Source organism: Morus notabilis, unplaced genomic scaffold (assembly GCF_000414095.1).
Source record: "Morus notabilis unplaced genomic scaffold, ASM41409v2 Scaffold2427, whole genome shotgun sequence".
Taxonomy (NCBI): Eukaryota; Viridiplantae; Streptophyta; class Magnoliopsida; order Rosales; family Moraceae; genus Morus; species Morus notabilis.
Genome location: NW_010360029.1, coordinates 119,520 through 138,994, shown reverse-complemented (window position 1 = coordinate 138,994; position 19,475 = coordinate 119,520). Strand labels below are relative to the sequence as shown.

General features: G+C 34.2%; 4 protein-coding genes across 4 annotated transcripts; 1 reads left to right on the top strand and 3 right to left on the bottom strand.

Annotated features, from left to right (window-relative positions):
• Positions 1 to 1,094: 1,094 nt before the first annotated feature.
• LOC21392183 (nuclear polyadenylated RNA-binding protein 3) lies at positions 1,095 to 2,785 on the bottom strand. The gene is made up of 4 exons (XM_024164010.1): positions 2,422 to 2,785; positions 2,212 to 2,331; positions 1,724 to 1,818; positions 1,095 to 1,265 (listed from the first exon to the last, which is right to left on the bottom strand). Exons 1-4 carry the CDS (start codon positions 2,783 to 2,785, stop codon positions 1,095 to 1,097), a joined length of 750 nt encoding a protein of 249 aa, XP_024019778.1.
• A 1,599-nt stretch (positions 2,786 to 4,384) lies between these two features.
• On the bottom strand, positions 4,385 to 5,868 carry LOC21392182 (NAC domain-containing protein 83). The gene is made up of 3 exons (XM_010095636.2): positions 5,517 to 5,868; positions 5,022 to 5,314; positions 4,385 to 4,862 (listed from the first exon to the last, which is right to left on the bottom strand). The coding sequence occupies exons 1-3, from the start codon at positions 5,719 to 5,721 to the stop codon at positions 4,563 to 4,565; spliced, it is 798 nt and encodes a 265-aa protein (XP_010093938.1). The 5' UTR covers positions 5,722 to 5,868; the 3' UTR covers positions 4,385 to 4,562.
• Positions 5,869 to 13,703: 7,835 nt separating this feature from the next.
• On the top strand, positions 13,704 to 15,352 carry LOC21392181 (mitochondrial import inner membrane translocase subunit TIM8). Its single transcript, XM_010095635.2, has 2 exons — positions 13,704 to 13,821; positions 15,014 to 15,352. The coding sequence occupies exons 1-2, from the start codon at positions 13,774 to 13,776 to the stop codon at positions 15,200 to 15,202; spliced, it is 237 nt and encodes a 78-aa protein (XP_010093937.1). The 5' UTR covers positions 13,704 to 13,773; the 3' UTR covers positions 15,203 to 15,352.
• A 203-nt stretch (positions 15,353 to 15,555) lies between these two features.
• Positions 15,556 to 18,978, bottom strand: LOC21392180 (probable protein S-acyltransferase 7). Its single transcript, XM_010095634.2, has 5 exons — positions 18,812 to 18,978; positions 17,405 to 17,587; positions 16,911 to 17,207; positions 16,462 to 16,695; positions 15,556 to 16,338 (listed from the first exon to the last, which is right to left on the bottom strand). Exons 1-5 carry the CDS (start codon positions 18,941 to 18,943, stop codon positions 15,790 to 15,792), a joined length of 1,395 nt encoding a protein of 464 aa, XP_010093936.1. The 5' UTR covers positions 18,944 to 18,978; the 3' UTR covers positions 15,556 to 15,789.
• Between the last annotated feature and the right edge of the window lie 497 nt (positions 18,979 to 19,475).

Genomic DNA, 19,475 nt, shown 5'->3' with positions numbered 1-19,475 from the left:
CGAAAACGACAATCTCTTTGCAATATATATTGGGTAGTGGGTAAACAAACAGCACACAGCAAAAAGCAACAACAAAACGCGAAAATGACCTTAAAAGCCGTAACAAAACTAGAAACGACCATTTTTCATCGAAGACAAAAAAACTAGAAACGACAATTGACCATGTAAATGACAGCAAGTAAAAAAATAATAAAGAGAGTTCATGGATTAGAATCATGTGATTAGAAAAATTTTTAATTTACGTGTATTTTTTGTAAGAAAAAACACTGTAGTGAATCATGAATCATGATTCAAATCATAGTTTGAATCATCTAACCAAACGTCCCCTAAACGATTACCAAAGAAACAAACGACGACAAACACTGACCGATTAAACGACAGGAAATGTGAAATTAGAAAGGGAAAAAGGAGAGAAACAAACCATTACAACGTGAAACGATAATAAGGTCAATAAATGACATTATATGAACAATTAAAAATTAGAAAAGCAAAATTAATGACGGACGGTAAATTGAATTCTACACTGCAGATTTTGCACTGCATACCAATAATTAAATGTATTTTGTATATCAAATGATGTCGCAGTCAACTTGTAAATTGTATATTTGATTTATTTTAGACAATTACACATTGGCTAGTGTATTGTTGCGTTATTTGCTATTAAAATTTGGTTAAAATTTTTGCATTGATTCAAAAAACAAAAAAGCTGTGAGATACCGATTAGATATATATCGACAAAGTTCCATTCTTCTGTTAGGGAATTTACTTTATATAATCTAATCACTAAAATTCAATACCAGTTTTTGAACTGATTGTGAACTTGTATATTTTAGCAAAGGAAATTACACGATCAGTCATGATCGTCCTGAGTACTCCTGACCAAGAATTAATAAAGGGTGACAAAAAAAAAGAAAAGTTCCTAGGAAGTTAAACAGTACAAGTAGTATATATAATATTTGGAATCTCTTAGATATTTTTGCTCGTTTGTTTTGCGAGTTTGAATTACAGTTCAAATATTTTTGCAACAATGTTTTTTCTCGCAAAAAAAAAAAATGTGAATTTCTGTTCAGACCTATAAATGAAACAGTTAATAATCAAGGGGCTGATTTCTTGGCAAGAAGAGAGGCTCTGTCACTGCTAGGATGGTAACATGATCTAACGTTTAGTAGATGCTTTACAGCGACTGGTCCTCCTCTACACAATGCCCTCCTGAATCTCATTCGGCTTTTCCCTGATTTCTTCTTTACTATCTTGGTCTCCTGGTCCTGAAATTAATTATTTTATTTTGTGTATATATATATATATACTAAATATGTATATGCAAAATGCTAACTAGATCTTTCGATATAAATCTTACCCAAAAAAATAAAATAAAATAAAACTAAAACAAATTATGTAGGCCCCTAAACCAGGGACGACATATAACAAGCACAAATCTCTTACAATTAAAAATGTCATGCGTGAAACTACTAGTAATTTGTTCACACTCCAAATGTCTAAGATGATGTGTATATCTTTTACATATATACCATATATTGGTGTATATTTCATAGATAGATTTTTTAGAGAATGTAACTGATATCAAAATAGTTAAAACATTCTAATTAGATTGGCACCTACTAGTAAATTTATAAAGAATTGGCAATAGAGGTTTGGAGGTCAAGAATTGGCTGTTTTGCATGATCCATGACAGATATTATATATATATATATATATTAGTTACCTCATGAGTATCTATCAATACAACGCTTTCAACGCTGTTCTCTCTGTTCCATTCCTTTTGCATGTCATTCTCATTCTCCTTACTGTCGTCCTTATCTGCATGCAAATTGTTTATAAGGGCATATGCATAAATGGCAAAAAAAAAAAAAAAACACACACACACACACATCTTTTGTGTGCATGTGTATATATATGTGTGTGTGCAAATTTATTTTGATTTGTGACCTTTTTAATCAATTAGTGATCAGTGATTTCAGATATTATCTCTGATCATCAGTCACTTAAAAAGTTAAATTATTGATTTATTACTAAATATATGGTTCGATTCAATTTCACCATGCACTAAACGTTTTGTAAAATCATTGGTTTTGTTTTTCCTCAACAATTCATTGATTTACTTTTAAAACATGTGAAAAAAGGGTTAATTTTTTAAATTAAAATTATCCTAAATGGACATTCATCATTTTCCAACATTACTTAATTACTTACCCTCATGATCAGGCTCATCATCATCTTTCTTCTCCTCCTCCTCTTGATCCAACGACTCGATGAAATATACTCTAAAACTTGGTGAGCTTGGACATATTTTTGCTTCTTGATCTCCTTCATCTTCCGTTAAATCATCTTCCTTTTCTTCTTTTGCTTCTTCTTCTTCTTTTTCTTCTTTATCATCTTTGCCACTTCTCTCTTGATTTTCACTCTCCATATTAATCTCTGTTTTCTCCGGTTCTACGATCTCCTCCTCAGACGTCTTCTTCTTGTCCTCTTCCGTTATTATTGTTTTCGGTTGTGACGCAGAAGAAGAAACGCTTTCATGACCCGGCGAAGACGTCGTGTCGTTTCTTTCATAATTTTCATGCAGAGATTCATGATCACGTGAAAAGGCATCGCTTTCTTCGCGGACGCCGTCCGTCAATAGCTCTTTCTTCGAGAGGGTCCCGCCATTGGCGGTGGCGGCGCTTCTTCTCCGCCGCAGCTCCTCGACCTTGCGCCATAGGAGAGGGCGGAGCTTTGGAGGTATGGCCAGTATATCCCGATTGAGCTTTGAATTTTGGCACCCCATTATTGAATAATAAATAATAATAATTAAAGAACGATCAGAATTATATGGAGAGAAGAAACGGTAAAAAGCTTGATCAATGAAGATTGAGAGGGTCAGGAAATTTAGTATGAATTATTTGAAGGAGAATTGGGCTCAAATGGCAGTAAGGAAAATTAAGAAAAACAGAAAAAAAGAAATGTATATCATGGGGTTCTTCTTGATCAAATCATATTTGAAAAAGAATCCCCCATGAAAGTTTAACTGTAATTGTATGGTCTCTTTTTCTGATTTTTTTTTTCCCTGTCTGTATCTTTCGCAACAAACTAATTGACTTTTTTTTTTTTTTTTTCCCTGTCTGTATCTTTCGCAACAAACTAATTGACTATTTTTTGTTTTTTTTTTTTTGGGTGTCCTAAATATACTTTTGGCCATGTTTCTCGGTGGTTGAAATAGTCATCATATGCAAGGCCTTGGGCGGAGAACAATATCTTATGTTGTGTGTAGTGTATTTTTGGTTACTAAATATAATATGGCCAGCTTTCACAATGGTGAGGAGATATAAATCATGCCGTTTTGGGGACTAAACAGATTGGACATTCCTCAGATGAGACATCGGGGAAGAATCATAAAAGACCGAAAAAAAAATTAAAAATACAAAATATTATGGCTTCTGGATGGCTTGAGCCTTAATATACATATATACTATATATAGTACAAAGGACATATATATGCATTTGAAGAAGAATCCGGTTTTTTGGCTATCCAAACAAACAATAGCAGCAGCAGCAATAATAATAATAATAATAACAATAACAATAATAATAATAATAATAATAATAATAAATGATAATGATAATAATAATAATAATGATAATAAATGATAATGATAATAAATGATAATGATAATAATAAAAGACTATTTCCTTCTTCATTACATTCAAGATGAAGAAACTAAATTAATATCTCTGTTCATGTATTTTCTAAAGGAAGAATTGACTTTAAGCATTGAAATATTGATTTTCTCTCTCTATATATAAATATATAAATATATATATATATATATATAAATATATGTATACATATATAAAATTCCCTTTTGGCGCTTACAGTCAAAACTAAAGAAAGGAGGTGAAGTGAACCCCACGTGCCCACATTGTACTTTAATTTGATGAAAACTTTGGACCTGCTAGTGCTTTAAATTATTAAAAGGAAATTCTAGATGCAAAGTGAGGTATAAATGCATTGCCCCTTTCTTTTACACCTTCTCTCCCTTACCACCACTATATATGATCTTAAAAAAAAAATAATAATAATTTGCCTTTTTCTTTTAAAAGCTAAAGATTCCTGTAGGGGATGAGTGCTAGCTAGCTCTCATATTATCCATTTTCATTGGTAGATCTAGTCAATATTCGGAGTTAAATTTTATTGTAGGTGGTGTTCACTTGTGATTAGTTATTGAGTATGTAATTTTGTTTAATTGAAATGAATTTTTTCCCTTAAAACAAAAAAAAAAAAAAAACACGCTGCTTAATTAGTACATGACATATTTTGCCATGAACATTATCCCAACGATGATGCAATTAATTTGCTAATTAAAATAGTAGCATTTCAATTTCGCGGTGGAATATATATTTTCCATTTCTGAAGTACTTTTTTAAATCTCCACTATTTTTGGACATAAATATTGGGCATAGACATTCACAATATCTGATCTGAAGAAGACGAAAGGTTGCTATTTGGCACTGGCTCTTGATGAAACATGTTCATGTCAAAATAATCGGAGCAGCCACTGCTTTCTTCATGGCATGCCCCCACTTGAAGATACCTCATGATCCTCAGTGACATAACTTGAATTTGAAGAAGAAGACGACGACAACGGCAGCATGGGACTCGTATCAATCTCGCATCCCATAACAAGATCATACAGTTTATAAGGCTGACAATCATTAATCCCAACTGATCTTCTCATTTTATTATCCTTCCAATTCTGCTGGATCTCATCAATGTTATTAATGTTATTGTTAGTACTACTACTTGATCTTTCCTTCAAAAATATCCGGCAGAGAACCCAATTATTTTCTGTTTGGCTTTGAGAAATCTGCATGACAAACAAACACAAAAAAAAAAAAAAAAAACAAACAAATAATTAGACATAACATATATACCAATGTCCAATGATCATATTGTTACTAGATATGGAATGAAGTTAAATTTTTATATATCCATAAATAATGGATGAATATAATTGTTGTTGTACCTGTGGGAAATTATTGCCACTGTTAGTCTGATCATCTTCTACATCGACAATATTAAGACTATATTCATGCATGAACCAATCAGTTCTAGAGCCATGAGGAGGCTTTCCTCTGTAGAAAACTAGGGTCTTTCTCGTCCCTACAATATGCTTCATTGTTGAAGACACAATCTTTTTATCTGACCCAGTTGATTTCCAATAACCTGAATTTGTCTTCCTGTTTGCTTTATTTGATCCGTTCCTATATTTTGCTTCCTTGTTGCTAAAATAATACCTCTCTTGTTCCACAATATCACCTAAATTAGGAAGCAAAAATCCGAACACATGACAAAATGTCGTAAAAAAAAAAAAACCCCACTAAAATACATTGTTTTGTCCTTAGTAATTACGAAGGACAAAAACTTTGAATATAAATTCGAATTTTTTATAAGAGAAAATTACTGTAACAAACAGCCGTTCTCTGCGAAACAAATAAGTTATAAGTTTATAGTGACGAACCTGAGGGCAAATCCCAAGGATCATACTTGCACACATTGATCTCAGGAATGATGTGATGATCTGAAGAAGATGGCATAGGGCATGAGAAGATTTTGCGTCTTAGATACTGAAAGACGAGCTCTTCATCCGTTGGCTGGAACCGGAAGCCAGGAGGTAGTTTGATCACTCCATTGTTGTTCCTTACAAAATTGAAATACTTGTCCATATTGCTGATCAAGAGCTAGGAAAAAGAAGATGGAAAAACAAAAACAAAAGACCCTTTTTTGGATATGATTTTGTATATTGTTGATATTATTTGTCGAAGTTTAGCAAGGGTGATCTAGCTAGCAAGCTAAAAATATTTCTGTCAAACTTAAAGGAAAGTTCAAGCAATGGATGTTTAGTATTTATGGACTTGTTCTATATATATAGGAGGTGGCTTTAGCCAAGTTATGACTTGGAAAGAGATTTTTAAAATAACAATGTCGATTTGTATTATTAATTTTGTAACAAAGATCGTAGGGAGTGGGAAAAGATAGCGTATATATGCGACAAGACTTTTTACTCTATATCTAGATTGATTGTTTATGTTTCATTATATTCTTTAACGTAAAAAAAATGAAAGTTTAGTTAAAGATATCTATTATTGCTTCTTCTTTATTCCTTTCTTTTTTTAAGGTGTATACTTCTAATTAACTCGGTAATAAAGATGTGTGTGTGTGTGTGTGTTTTTTTTTTCTTTTTTTTTTTGGTTGTTTGTGTCTATATCTCCTCCAGTATTAAAGATGTGTTGGGTGTATAATGAAGTTTCGTATTGGGTTGATTAATATTTTTTTTTTGTCCTTATTTAAATCTCAGGTGAATGACAAGTAAACAAGCAATTGAAGACAATTGGCAAAAACATTAATTAACATCAGGGTGTGATAAGTGAGGATTATTGAAGTTAATTTGAGCCTTGGAGAAGATCTCTTCAATGTTAGTAAATGGCTTTTAGTCAAATCTAAAACTCAATATGTTACGATTATCTTATCATGTATCTTTCTTTCATCCTCGTGGCTTTTTAAAAAAAAAAAAAAAAATTAAGGATGGAGGAGTTCGAACTCTTCATCTTAAAGTAAAGTAGGTGTGGATTTACCGTTTTGTAGTTTGAATACATCATCTCGTTAATACTTTCGTGTTTAAGAAATTTCATTGGAGTACCTTGTTATATAAGAAAGTATCTTAGTACTAGACCAAATGATATTTTGACCCTTTTAGTCAACATATTTTTTGAAAAAATAACATAAAATTCTTTTGTTGGGACATGAAGATTTTTTTTTTTTAAATTTATTCTTCAACAAGAAATTGTATCTTTTAATTTTTGATTTATTTAAATTGAAATGACTAAAATGAGGTTTTATGTTCTAATTACTATCCATTGTTATTAAATTTAACTAGATATCTCAATTAAATTATCGAGATATTGGGGTGTCGATGTCTCAATGATCAAATAAAAGAAGTGAAATTTTTTTTTTCCCTACCCTTGGTAACGGTAAAGATAAAGTCATAGTAACGTCATGCTTAGGCAATTCTCCACAAGGTGGGGCAAAAACATAGTGTGTATATATATATATATATATATAGTTTTACCCAATGTATTTAGCTTAATTATAAAAAAGTGATGATTATGAGGAAAAGAAAAAGAAACAAATACAAAACGACACGATTTGGTGTTTAGTATTCTTTTCTTTAATAACGGTATCTAGTGATTATATAACTAGGATTTCTGGCCTTTCAGGAAAATGAAAAAAAAAAAAGAAAAAAAACAAAGTTTTGGGATTTTATCTACTATAATATGGATGTAAAAAAAAAAAAATAGCCCGATTATATTATGCATTGGGAGGCAACCTTCTAACAATTTCTTTACAAAGGAGGAGGGAGCCTCTCCTTTCTAATTCTAAACTTTTTCTATAGATCCTTATGAAGAGGAAATTTAATTTTAGGCTTTTTTATACAAGAATGATCAAAGATATTAATTATAAGCTCAAATAATAGTTAGTGAAATGTCTGATTTTTACGCAGGTGTTACAAAGAGTGTTACAACACTTTTAGCAACACCTACAATTAATGATTAAATTCTGAGCGGATCAACGAACAGTAAAAAGAAACGTACAGGAACACAAATAATGCAGGAGAAAACTAAAGAACACCAAAAAATAGTATCACGATTCGGTGCGCACACCTACATCTGCAGGGCCACACCCAGACAGTGAACAGTCCACTAAGATCAAAGATTTAAAATCACCAATCGGACTTACACACTCAAAGACTCCCTCCTTGATGTAGTCGCTGTTGTGGAGAATCCTCTTAGTGGCATTGTCTAACGAGCGCCACTCATCTTCGAAAGCTTCCTCCCAAAAGTAATACGTCCTCCTCCTGAAGAACCACCTTTTTCTATTTTCTCTCAAAGAACATCAAAACAGCCTTTTTTGTAGAATATTTCACTCCAAAAGCTCTACACATGTTCATGGCTGCATACCAATTATATACACCCCAAATTGGTTAACAAATCCATATATTCTCCCACCAAAATTGCCCTCAAAATAAGGTAACATTCCTCCAACGGATTCTTTCCATAACAAGAATCCATCAATCCCCAAAGGACAACATATGCAGCTCTAAATGTGATGCAAAATCCTCCATAGTCGTCCACAGATCATCCCAAGTATTTTATTGACAAAGTATGCTTTCATTCTTCAAAACATTCCATATTCAGAGCAATTAGCAGATTAAAATCGCCACAAAATCTGGTTCTACATCAATCATGAAGTTGGCCCTGTTTTTTGAATTTTGTACAACTCATTTCCAAAAAATGCCAACTAACAAAATCCCTAACAATCTCCCCCTTTAGTTTTTTTTTTTTTTTTTTTTTTTTTTGGTGGAGGAAAAAAACCCCAAAAACCCCCCCCTTTTTTTTTTTTTTTTTTTTTTTTTTTTTTTTTGGAAAAACTAACACAAGATCCTAATAAAAATTCAAAAACTAGAAAAATTAGAAAATTACATTATTCTCCCCCTTTTTGACAAAAATAAATCAAAGAAAATAATAATAATAATAATAATAGAAATCTTCTAGAAGCTGTTGTCGCAGAAAGTGTTGCAACACTTGATGGAACACTTAGTGCAACACTTTCCTGCAGATCATCTTTCAAGGTCATTGATCCTTAAAGCTCGCTCCCCCTGAATCATCTCTCCGTCTTACTCCCCCTGAATCATCGCTCCGTCTTACTCCCCCTGAATGTAACACTCTCTGAATCTTGCTTGTATCACCTGTCAAATGTACACCCATAATCATTAGTACGTGCTTCTAAAGAGATATAAGCCCTACGACACCTCAAAAACATATTTTCTTACCTACACACGTCTAGAAAATTTATTTTGCACATTAATCTTTGCTTTAGGTGTCTTTCTTGAGAATGCAAAATTAAACGGATTAATAAGCATACCTCTCTTCAAAGCATTTAAATACTTGTAGCGTCTCGGTCTTATGTGGCCAAATAAACCACAATAATGACATATGAGGACAAACCTACATCGAGGGGGTGAGATAATTACCTTCTTACTAAGGGTAGTCTGAGGTTCAGGAGCGGATGTCTCATTCACAAACATGGTCTTGGACGTTGAGCTTTCACTAGTGTAACTAAGTCCATGACGATCACAACTTGCTTTTCATATAGAGAGAATATGATCCAGTTTGGCAATGCTGGAATTCATCATCTTCAATGACGTTTGAGTGCGCTCCAGTTCTGCTCTTGTGTCATGCAACTTTTTCTCATTTTCAACAACCTAAAATTCATAGTTCATAACAGCCCTCTTAAGCATATCCTTCTCTTTAACAAGCTCATCAACACGCTCCCGTAGAGACTTATTCATTTCACACACTTTAACCCACTTGTTGAACATAGTTTGGTAAGATTCCTGGATGGCTTCATGAGTCAGGTCTTCACCATCACTGCTACTATCAGAATTTGAATTAACTCCATCTTCTTTGTTGTTCACGGAATTTGTTACAGGAAGTGTTGTAACATTGTCTGCGACACTGTCGACAGAAACACCCTGATCAGTATAAACATTGAAGGCAATGAAATTACTCACACGATCGTCATCATACTCATGACTTATTTCAGATTCTTCATCAATCTAGGTAGCATTGAGTGATTTCTTCTTCTTCTTGAGAGTGTTAGCATACTCAGATTGAATATGGCCATAACCATCGCACTCCCGGCATTGTATTCCTCTATTTCTTGTCTTTGATTCTATGTTATTTGCTGCAGCTTTATTCCTCTGGAAATGGTTTGAGTTTCTAAAGTTTGGTGTGTGGTTCTTCTTGTTGAACTGCGTTATCACCTTGTTGAAATTCTTCAACAACCACGCTATAAACTCGATCAAGTCTTTTTCGTCATCGGAATCAACTTCTTCAACTTCAGCTTGGAAAGCAATTCCTTTCTCTTTGTTGTTTTCATTCAGGTTCATTTCAAAGGTACGTAAAGAGCCCATCAACTCGTCAAGCATTATTGATTCCACATCCTTTGTCTCTTCTATTGCTGTAACCTTGTAAGCGAATCTCGCTGGTAGCGACCTTAAAGCCTTCCTTACCAATTTTGCCTCAAAAAATTTTTCACCAAGTACAAAAGCCTCATTAGCAATATCACATAACTTTGAATTGAAATCATAAATTGTTTCATCTTTAAGCATGCGTAAGTTTTCAAACCTCGTAGTTAGAATTTGAAGCTTTGATAGTCTCATGACAGATGTACCCTCATGTGCCGTTTGTAAAATCTCCCAAGCATTCTTGGCGGATTCGCATGTTGAAATGAACTTAAATTGATTGACATCAACTCCGTTGAAAATGGCATTCAACGCTCTTGAATTGTTATTAGCCAATCGATCTTCTTCAGCAGACCATTTTTCTTCGGGTTTCATGACTTCTTCTCCAACCTCATTTTTGGTAAGAGGGTGCGTCCAACCAATCAACACAGCATGCCACTCCTTCTCATCAATTACTTTGATGAACACCTTTCTACGAGCTTTTCAATACGAATAATTGGAACCATCAAGGAGAGGACGTGAGACCGAACCACCTTCTTTCAAAAAAGCCATTCTTGCCACAACAGACAAACTCCCAAAATCTCACCAAGTAAAGTGTTAGTGAACCGCAACCGCTCTGATACCAATTGAAAGGTCTGATTTTCACGCAAGTGTTACAAAGAGTATTACAACACTTGTAATTGATGATCAAATTATGAGCTGAACAACGAATAGTAAAAAGAAACTGCATGAATAAAAATAATGCAGGAGAAATCTAAAGAACACCAAAAAATGGTATCGCGGTTTGGTGCACACACCTACATTCGCGGGGCCATGTCCAAACAGTGAATAATCCACTAAGATCAAAGATTTACAATCACCAATAAGTCTTACACACTCAAAGACTCCCTCCTTGATTTAGTCACCGTCGTGAAAAATCCTCTCAGTGGCCTTATCCAGCGAGCGTCACTCATTTTTGAAAGCTTTCTCTCGATAGCAATACGTCCTCCTCCCGAAGAACTACCTTTTTCTATTTTCTCTCAAAGAACATCAAAACAGGCTTTTCTGCAGAATATTTCACTCCAAAAGCTCTACACACGTTCATGGTTGCATACCAATTATATGCACCCCAAATTGGTCAACAGATCCATCTATTCTCCCACCAAAATTGCCCTCAAAATAAGGCAACATTCCTCCAACGGATTCTTTCCATACCAAGAATCCATCAATCCCCAAAGGTCAACATTCCCCAAATTACAATATGACAATCAACATGAATGGAGCAAATCAGTGTGCAACTCTAAATCCGATGCAAAATCCTCCATAGTTGTCCACAGATCATCCAAAATCTTTCATTGACCAAGTATGCTTTCTTTCTTTAAAACGTTCCATATTCGGAGCAATTAGCAGATAAAAATCTCCACAATCTAATTCTACATCAATCATAAACTTGACCTTGCTTTTGAATTTTATACAACTCATTTCCAAAAAATTGCCAACTTCATTTTCAAAAAATTGTCAACTAACAAAATCCCTAACAATTAGTATATGGCAAAACAAGTATATACATACATATATATATATACATACATACATACGCATGCATCTACAAACAATTGCTACGAGACGTAAAGCTATTTGTTAAATCAAGCAGGCTATTAAAATCCATTATATATTTATTTCACAAAAAAAAAATCCATTATGTATTAAACTAAAACATGAAAGAAAATGACTCTTTCCTCGTTACTTTTGACACTAATGTCATGCTAATGACTCAGCTAAGTTTCTTAAGAAACTTAAACAACGTCTAAAATAATACCCCCTAACCCCTACACGTTTGTTTCCTACGACAAAAAAGAAAAAATACATATTTATATATATATAATTAAAAAAAGCTAACCTGAATCTTTGATGTGCTTTTACACACAATTTTTTCTTCACTTTTTCTTTAGTGGTTTGGCTAATTTAGTTTTAAGTACAAATTACTTTCTATGAATATTTATGGATAGATGACTCAGAAAGGTCCCAGCCGCACTTTGTACTCTTTTTGGGCTTGTGCTTTTAAATTTCATTACTAGTAGTCTTTCTTATTAGCTTCTCTCTTGAAGAGTTGTTCTAAAATTTTAATGAACATTCATAAAAGTTCATGCAATGGCGACAATGTTTGGTGTTGAAATGAGGCCCATCAACCGTTAGCTCAAAGGTTACTTTACAAAGGTATAGTCAACAATCGGATCGGTACTTTTCTTCATTGCTAAGATGAAGCTTTTCTATTTTGATTCTTTTTTTTTTTCATGCAGTAATGTGGTCCAAAGATAACTCCCACTCGTAGAAAGTAGCTACCATTTTTGTCTCTGCAAATTGCAAGCCTTTGTTTCAGAGTACAGTAATAAGGTTCATATGTTTATTTATTAGTATCCTTCTACAGAAGGACCTTATATATAGGTGGTGTTTATTTTTTACCGTTAGATCTTATTAAAATCACTAAAAATTAAAATGTGTAAAATAAATAATTTTTGATGCAGATTTGACGGCTTAAAAATAGACACTTAACGATTATCTTATTAATAAGTGTATAAGCTTTCACTATCTTATTGGGGTTTTTCACATGGGTGTCTCATTAATACACCTCTTTTTCTTTATAACATTAAATCATAGAAGCCCTTTTCCCCTAGGTAATGACTTGGTAGGGAAACATTTATAAATATATATATATATGAATATTTTTATATAAAGAATAAAATCTTTATCAAATTTAGAAGAACATATTCGTTAGTGTTTTGAGATATAAAGCTTTTCTTGTTTGATACTTTCTTTGTCCTGAAATGGACATCCCACGCATTATTGGACCAAATTAAATTAAGGTTGTGATAGGTGAAGCAACGAATACCATATCGGGATACCATTCAATAATTATGTGATCTATGCATTTGGGTATCTAGTGAGATAATATCAAAAAAAAAAAAAAAAAAAAAGCTTGACACGTCTAACATTTGCCTTTAAATTTTTTTTTTCTTATAGAAAAGTTGGCATATGCTTAATGCATAAGAAAGTTAAGTCAATATTAAGAAGCTGCTCTTGTTTAAGATTCTCCCACATATGATTTTGCTTCCAATACTTTAATGATCACAAGTTATTTTCTTCTAGTTATCCCAATATCTATAAATTTGAAGTTCGCAATCAAATCTTGCATAAATACAACTATACTAAATATATATAATTACCTAAACTAGCAAGCTTCAAAGTTTATAACAAATATTTCTTATAAAAGCCTTCTTTGTGCATGTTGTCATATATGCCCTATTTAATTTTTCTTTTTTCTGACCAAAAAAAGAGAAAAAAATAATGCAAGTTTCATTTCATAATGGAAATCAGATCAAAGAAATAAAATTTTTAGTGAAATTACAAAACTAAAATGGTAGTATCTCAAAAAAAATTATAAAAAAGCTATTATAAGGTGTATGGAAATTGATTGGAATTGGAAACTCCTATGAAATTCAAATGTAAAAACTTTGCAAAAACAAAGGCTACAATTGGGCCTGGCCCATTTAAACCCGACCCAAATTGAAGAATTGGGCCCATCCAACAGCCTCGTATTTGAGCTACGTGTCGTTAATGTTGGCTCTGAGCAGTTTTCTTGTTAGGGTTTTAGGAGCGTCTCCGAAGCTTAAAAAGATTATTATTTTTTTTAGGGTTTTACTGGTAATTAACCGCCATGGATCCTTCAGCTATCAACAGCCCAGAATTGCTGCAATTCATCAATGTAAGTTCTCGTTTTGTTCTCTAATCCTATCGCCATTTTCGTTTCCTTCAAAACCTCAGTAACCAAAAAAAAAAAAAAGTCTTTTAACATTTTTTGGTTCAATAGATGGACAGATTCGACGAACGCCCTTTTACGCATCGAAATTCTGTTTATTTTTTGGATTATTAGGTTTTTGGGAAATGCTATTTAAGAAATTGGATTTGACTGATTAAAAATATTATACCATTTCATGGATGTTGAGATTTCCATTTTTCTCTTAGTTTTTGATTTGCAAAAAATCCTATATGTATATGGTAACGCATGTTAATGAGAAATTCAATTTTTGTTTTTACGCCTTTGGAAAATTCCTAAAAATATTTGGAATCTTACTTAGTTGCTTCTATAAGGGATGTTCTCTGTATTGGATTCTGAATTTGCTAAAAAAAGCTAAAAAAATTGTTTTTTTAGCTTTGATGTTATATTATTAATAAGTTTGCACATGCCACAAGACAACGTTCTTTAGGTATTTTTCTCCTTTTTTTTTTTTTTTTTTTTTTTTTTTTTTTTTTTTTTTTTTTGATAAGCAAATAATTTCCAGATTTTCATAAGGAACTATTGGGCTCTAAAGTTTAGGCTGTTTTGGAATTGGCTTGTCAAGGATTATATTATGCTTGGGAAAATGGAATTTCGGTTTTTTTTTTTTTTTTTTTTTCCTCCCCTCAAGAAGAATACTCCTGAGTGTAGAAGCAGGTCTATTTCATAGCAATAGCCAATAAGTATTTTTTACAAGTTCGTCCTTGGCTTCATAGTTGCTTGATTTCTTCCTTATGTTGTCAATTTAGGGCCAGCAATTCGTTTTGTGCAAATGGTAGAAGTCTATAATGGTCAAGCCAGATGCAAAATATTTCCCTCCCTGGCCGCTTAGTTTTGAATAATGTTAAATGTTATATTGGAATTTGGAAACGTGGAGAATATAACTTTCATTGTTTGAGGTATAACCTTTATTGTTAAACTAATAATTGACACTATTTGCTTCTCCATTTCGATCATAGTATTTGAAATATGCATTAGAAGTTTTCTTTGGACATTACTGCTTTTCATGTCTAGTAAAGCTTGATGCGGCTTAACCCTTGGATTTGATGCGAAAACTATGTGCACTCTTATCTTAAGCTCCTTGTTTGATTTGGCTTTGCAAAATTCTTTTACCATGCAGCAAGAAAAGGAAAGAGCCATGATCAACGAGATGGTGGCAAAGCTCACAACTGTGTGCTGGGACAAGTGCATCACCAGTACTCCGGGTAGCAAATTCAGCTCGAGTGAACAATCCTGCCTTTCGAACTGCGCTCGGCGCTATTTGGATATGAGCGCATTGATTATGAAACGTTTCCAGAACATGCAATGAACATCTTGGAGGTTTTGATATGCCCAATTTCATTTTTTGATATGCCCAATTTCATTTGGAAGATCTGTTTTTTGGGGGCCCCTGTGATGAGTCAAACAATTGACATATTTTTGTAATTTTGAAGCTTATTATTTTCCTTGAAACCATTTATATTGGGATGTCTCTTTTACTTTACCTGCGCTCAGATCTATAAATTCCAGAATTTTTCATGCTCATTTTGAGAGTGGTGGCTTCTTGTAGATGAGTCCAATTTCATTGTGATCAAAACATGTAGGTCATTGTACATATATGTATATATTTATGTAAATGTAGATTCTATTAATAATGAGATTAAACGATCGTATAAAAGAAGATTTAACCAATAATGGCACACCATTACTTGCGAAAGAATTAACTGCCTAATGGCAAGAGCACGTCTTACAAACAACAAAAAGCCTCGTCCTTAAAACCCGGTTTTCAAAAGCTTTTAACCGCTAAGCATATTAGTCAAATCAACACCGCCAAATTTAGATTTACATCATTTGCACTATAAATAGTCTCTCTTTTACCATACAATTCATGTCTTCTCGCTGGTTTTCTGTACACATCTAAGAACTGGCCTGAGATTGGTCGGTTTCTGCTGGGAAGTTTCCATGCCTTCCGTCGGTGACACGCCTTGAGTCTCCAACTCCAGCAGCCAAAGCAAGAATCTCAGGTGAAATATTCAAGCTCCCACTTCTCCTTCCCCAACTAGAACGCCTCGAGTACAATACATCACGTCTCTCTGCGCTTTCCGTTGGAAGGTTTCTGCTTAAATCTGGTGAAACATCAGCATCATTCGGTCCTTGATCCTTGTCTGGACCATCATCGTTGCTGATGTGTTCGTCTTCAAAATCGACATCCTGCCCTGCAGCTTCGTCCCAAGCTGGCTTCCTTCCCATTTCTATGTCACTAATGGCTTTGCCCATTAGGGGACTTACAAAACCACCACCAACTATGCGAGGTAGAATTGAAGGGTCCTTGGGAACCTTTTTCCTGAAATCGTTCTTGGATTGAGGAATGCTGCTGCAGAATGTCTCAAAGAAGTTTGCAAACACCCCTTTGTTGAACGGATTGGCTCGCCGATCATAACGATATCTAAAGTTCTCATAAGTTGACTGCAAAACCACATTAACATGAAATCAGAACTTTGGTGGACGAGAAGGAACTCCAAGAAGTAACATGACTACATAAAGAACTGGAAATTCAGGATTCTGTGAAGTGAAAAAAGTGCTTCTTACCTGGTTTGTACTGATGAGATACAAATGGAAGAAAGTAAGGCCGCCCACAAACCAGAATGCGATGAAAGTGTAAGCTATTAGTGCAATGGAGGCAGGAGTCTTGATCATCGCTTTCCAGATCGTAGTATTCTCACTGTTCATGATTCTCTTGATGTAGACCCAGCAGAATCCATGTACATATAAGCAGAGAAGAGTACCACAGGAGATGAACATGAAGAAGAAACGGTAATTGCGCTGCACAGAGATCAAAAGAAAAGTTCTGACTCAGACGCACATTGTTAACGTTGTCATGGAGATCAGATGGTAAAAGATCAACCATAAACTACCAATCTGCTTACGAGTTTAAATGGAAGCAAGATTAATAAGGTTTCCACAGAACAATATTCAGCAAAAGACCCTATTTTGGCTTTGAAGATAGCATACTAGTATTTCAAGTCATGCGCATTTACCAGTCCAATGCACTGACCAACCCAGGGGCAGTGATGGTCGAATTTCTCCACGCAGTTGTTGCATATCGAACAGTGAGAACTGCGAGGAGGCCTATAAAGCATGCAGGTGTCACAGTACTTGATCCTCACGGTTACACCATTGACATTTACATCCTTATGCCGTGGCAATCGCAACTGTGGAGTTTGATTAGCCCCTGTCTCTGTACTCCCTTCGTAGTCTTCCGGCTCTGGAGGGTGAGCACTGCGAGGTATTATACCAGGATCTCGTCCTGAGGTTAATATAAGAAGAATCAAGTCCTGTAAAACAAAAACTTACTCAGCTATGACGAATTATTGTCAATTTGTTAGGTAATGTTGGAAAAACTAAGGACAATTCCAGGATTTTTTCGGTGCTTTTTCTCACACAATGCTAATAGAAGACCAAAAAAGTTCCCACATGTTACTATCAGGATGGAACTTGGAATCTAACGAGAAAAAAATAAAAAGAAACTTACAAATACTGCCAAAGCAATAGCAGCAACCATTATGGATATTCCCCAGTCACGTGGAAAATCATCAAGCAGTTTTCTCGCTACAAAGACGCAGAAAACTGCGACCGGGGCAGCAATAAGAAATACAGTTAACAAAATAGATCTTGCATCAGGTCCAAATATGAGCCTTCCACCACAAAGAAACACCTGAAAAATTAAACCGACAATGATGCCCGTAAGCGAGCATCAGAAGAGTGTAAGCGTAATTATATGTAGTACTTCCAAAAAAAAATAAGGCCTTTAGTGTTAATCACGAAATCTAATTCTGCAAAATGTTCATATTTGGGGGGAAACCATTTCCATAAGTGAAAAATTATCAGCATAAGTAAGCCTTCGGCTGTATGGAGTATGGACCATAAGAGAAAAAGGGCAAGTTTCTTTTCCACTCAACTTAATCACAGCAATTCTTGAAGTCCAAACTTCTTGGTTAAAAAAGCTGACTTTTCTTCAAGCAAATGCACGGGCTCAAAGGATTAGAAATGGTTCAGCTTAAATTTCCAGAAGCAGAAAAGACTTCTTTCAAAACATTACAGATGAGCAAAAACGAGAAAATATACATATATAGAGGGTAGTTTTAATGGTTACTCCAATATTTACCTATCAATAGATATATTGTTTTAGCCGTAAAATATTAATTCGACGGTGTAATAAACTGAATAGTTGATAAAAAAATTTATAACAATTAATGAAAATGGATTCTTATCATACCAAGCCATTAAATTACTATATTTAATAGTAACCACCGATGAAAAAGTAACCCTTGAAAATTCGTCCATATAGATTTAATATATGAGAAAATTACACAGTTTGTCATCGTTATGTGGAGGCCTATTATTTATTTCATTCTAAATAATTGAGTGCCACTAAAAAATCAGTTCAAGATAGGTACACTTAAGGAAATTGGTCAAACCAATAATTCAAGCTAAATTCAGTCATTCAGAAAAAAAAAAGGCTAAATTCAGTCATAAAACCACCAAAAATAGTTGGAGCTATAACTCTATTTGGCAAAATCAAACTGGTTTACAGCAACAAATAGAAGCTGAATAACCCAGAACTATAATCAAAATCACTCATTTTGACACCCAACAGTTCATCAATTAAAGCATCTACCACGTAAGAAAAGGCTCCAATCTCAATCCCAGAAACCGAAATAAAAAATACCCTTTTGAATTTAAGCAGCAGGGATTATAAAGATCCGCATAATTCCACACAATCAACAAACCAAGCATCAGATTTAGCAAACCCAGGTGAGAAATGACGAAACTTCGACCCCAAAAACACACGAAAGCAAGCCCAGAAAAATAAAACCCCCAAAAAAGAACAAAAAGAACAAAAGAAGAAAATTTTGAATGAAAGAAATAGAAAAGTTACATTGCTGCCTTTCCAGGCCTCGTAAATTCTGAGCATCACCGTCCCGTCGGCGGCTCCGGCAGCCGCGCCCCGGCCCCCCCCCGCCGCCGACTCCGAACCCCGAGGAGGCTGCTGACGAGGCGCCGCATTCATCCTCTCTTTCTCTCTCTTTCTCTGTCTAAAAAATGGAAAAATGTTGAAGTTAAAAAAAAAGTCAAAAGCGAGGCAGCGCTTATAAAAGAGGAAGAGAGAAGAAGAAGAGAGTGGGAATGGGATTGTAGTTTGACTTTCTCAATTTGCTAATATCCCACTTAAAATATTATTATTCCCCTATTATTCTTCTTAAATCCTGTTCTAATGTACCTTAGAATGTAGCAATTAGATTAACTTAAATATGGATTATTGTTATAATTATAGTATAATATGTTAATAATTGTTATTGACGAGTATTTTTGGCGTAGAGTGGTACTTTCTTCCTCACGCCAAGTCAAATTCGGGCAACTACCGGATGACGTGGCCAACGCTCACTGGTTTAGAACTTGTCAACTGCCAACAGATCAACGTACTTTATGATTTTTTTATTTTTATTTTTGGGTAAGGTACAATATTACATTGCAACATGTGAAATGTACGTGATGGTGGATTGGGGGTAGGTTAAGAGTTTGGACCATTGGAAAAGAAGTGA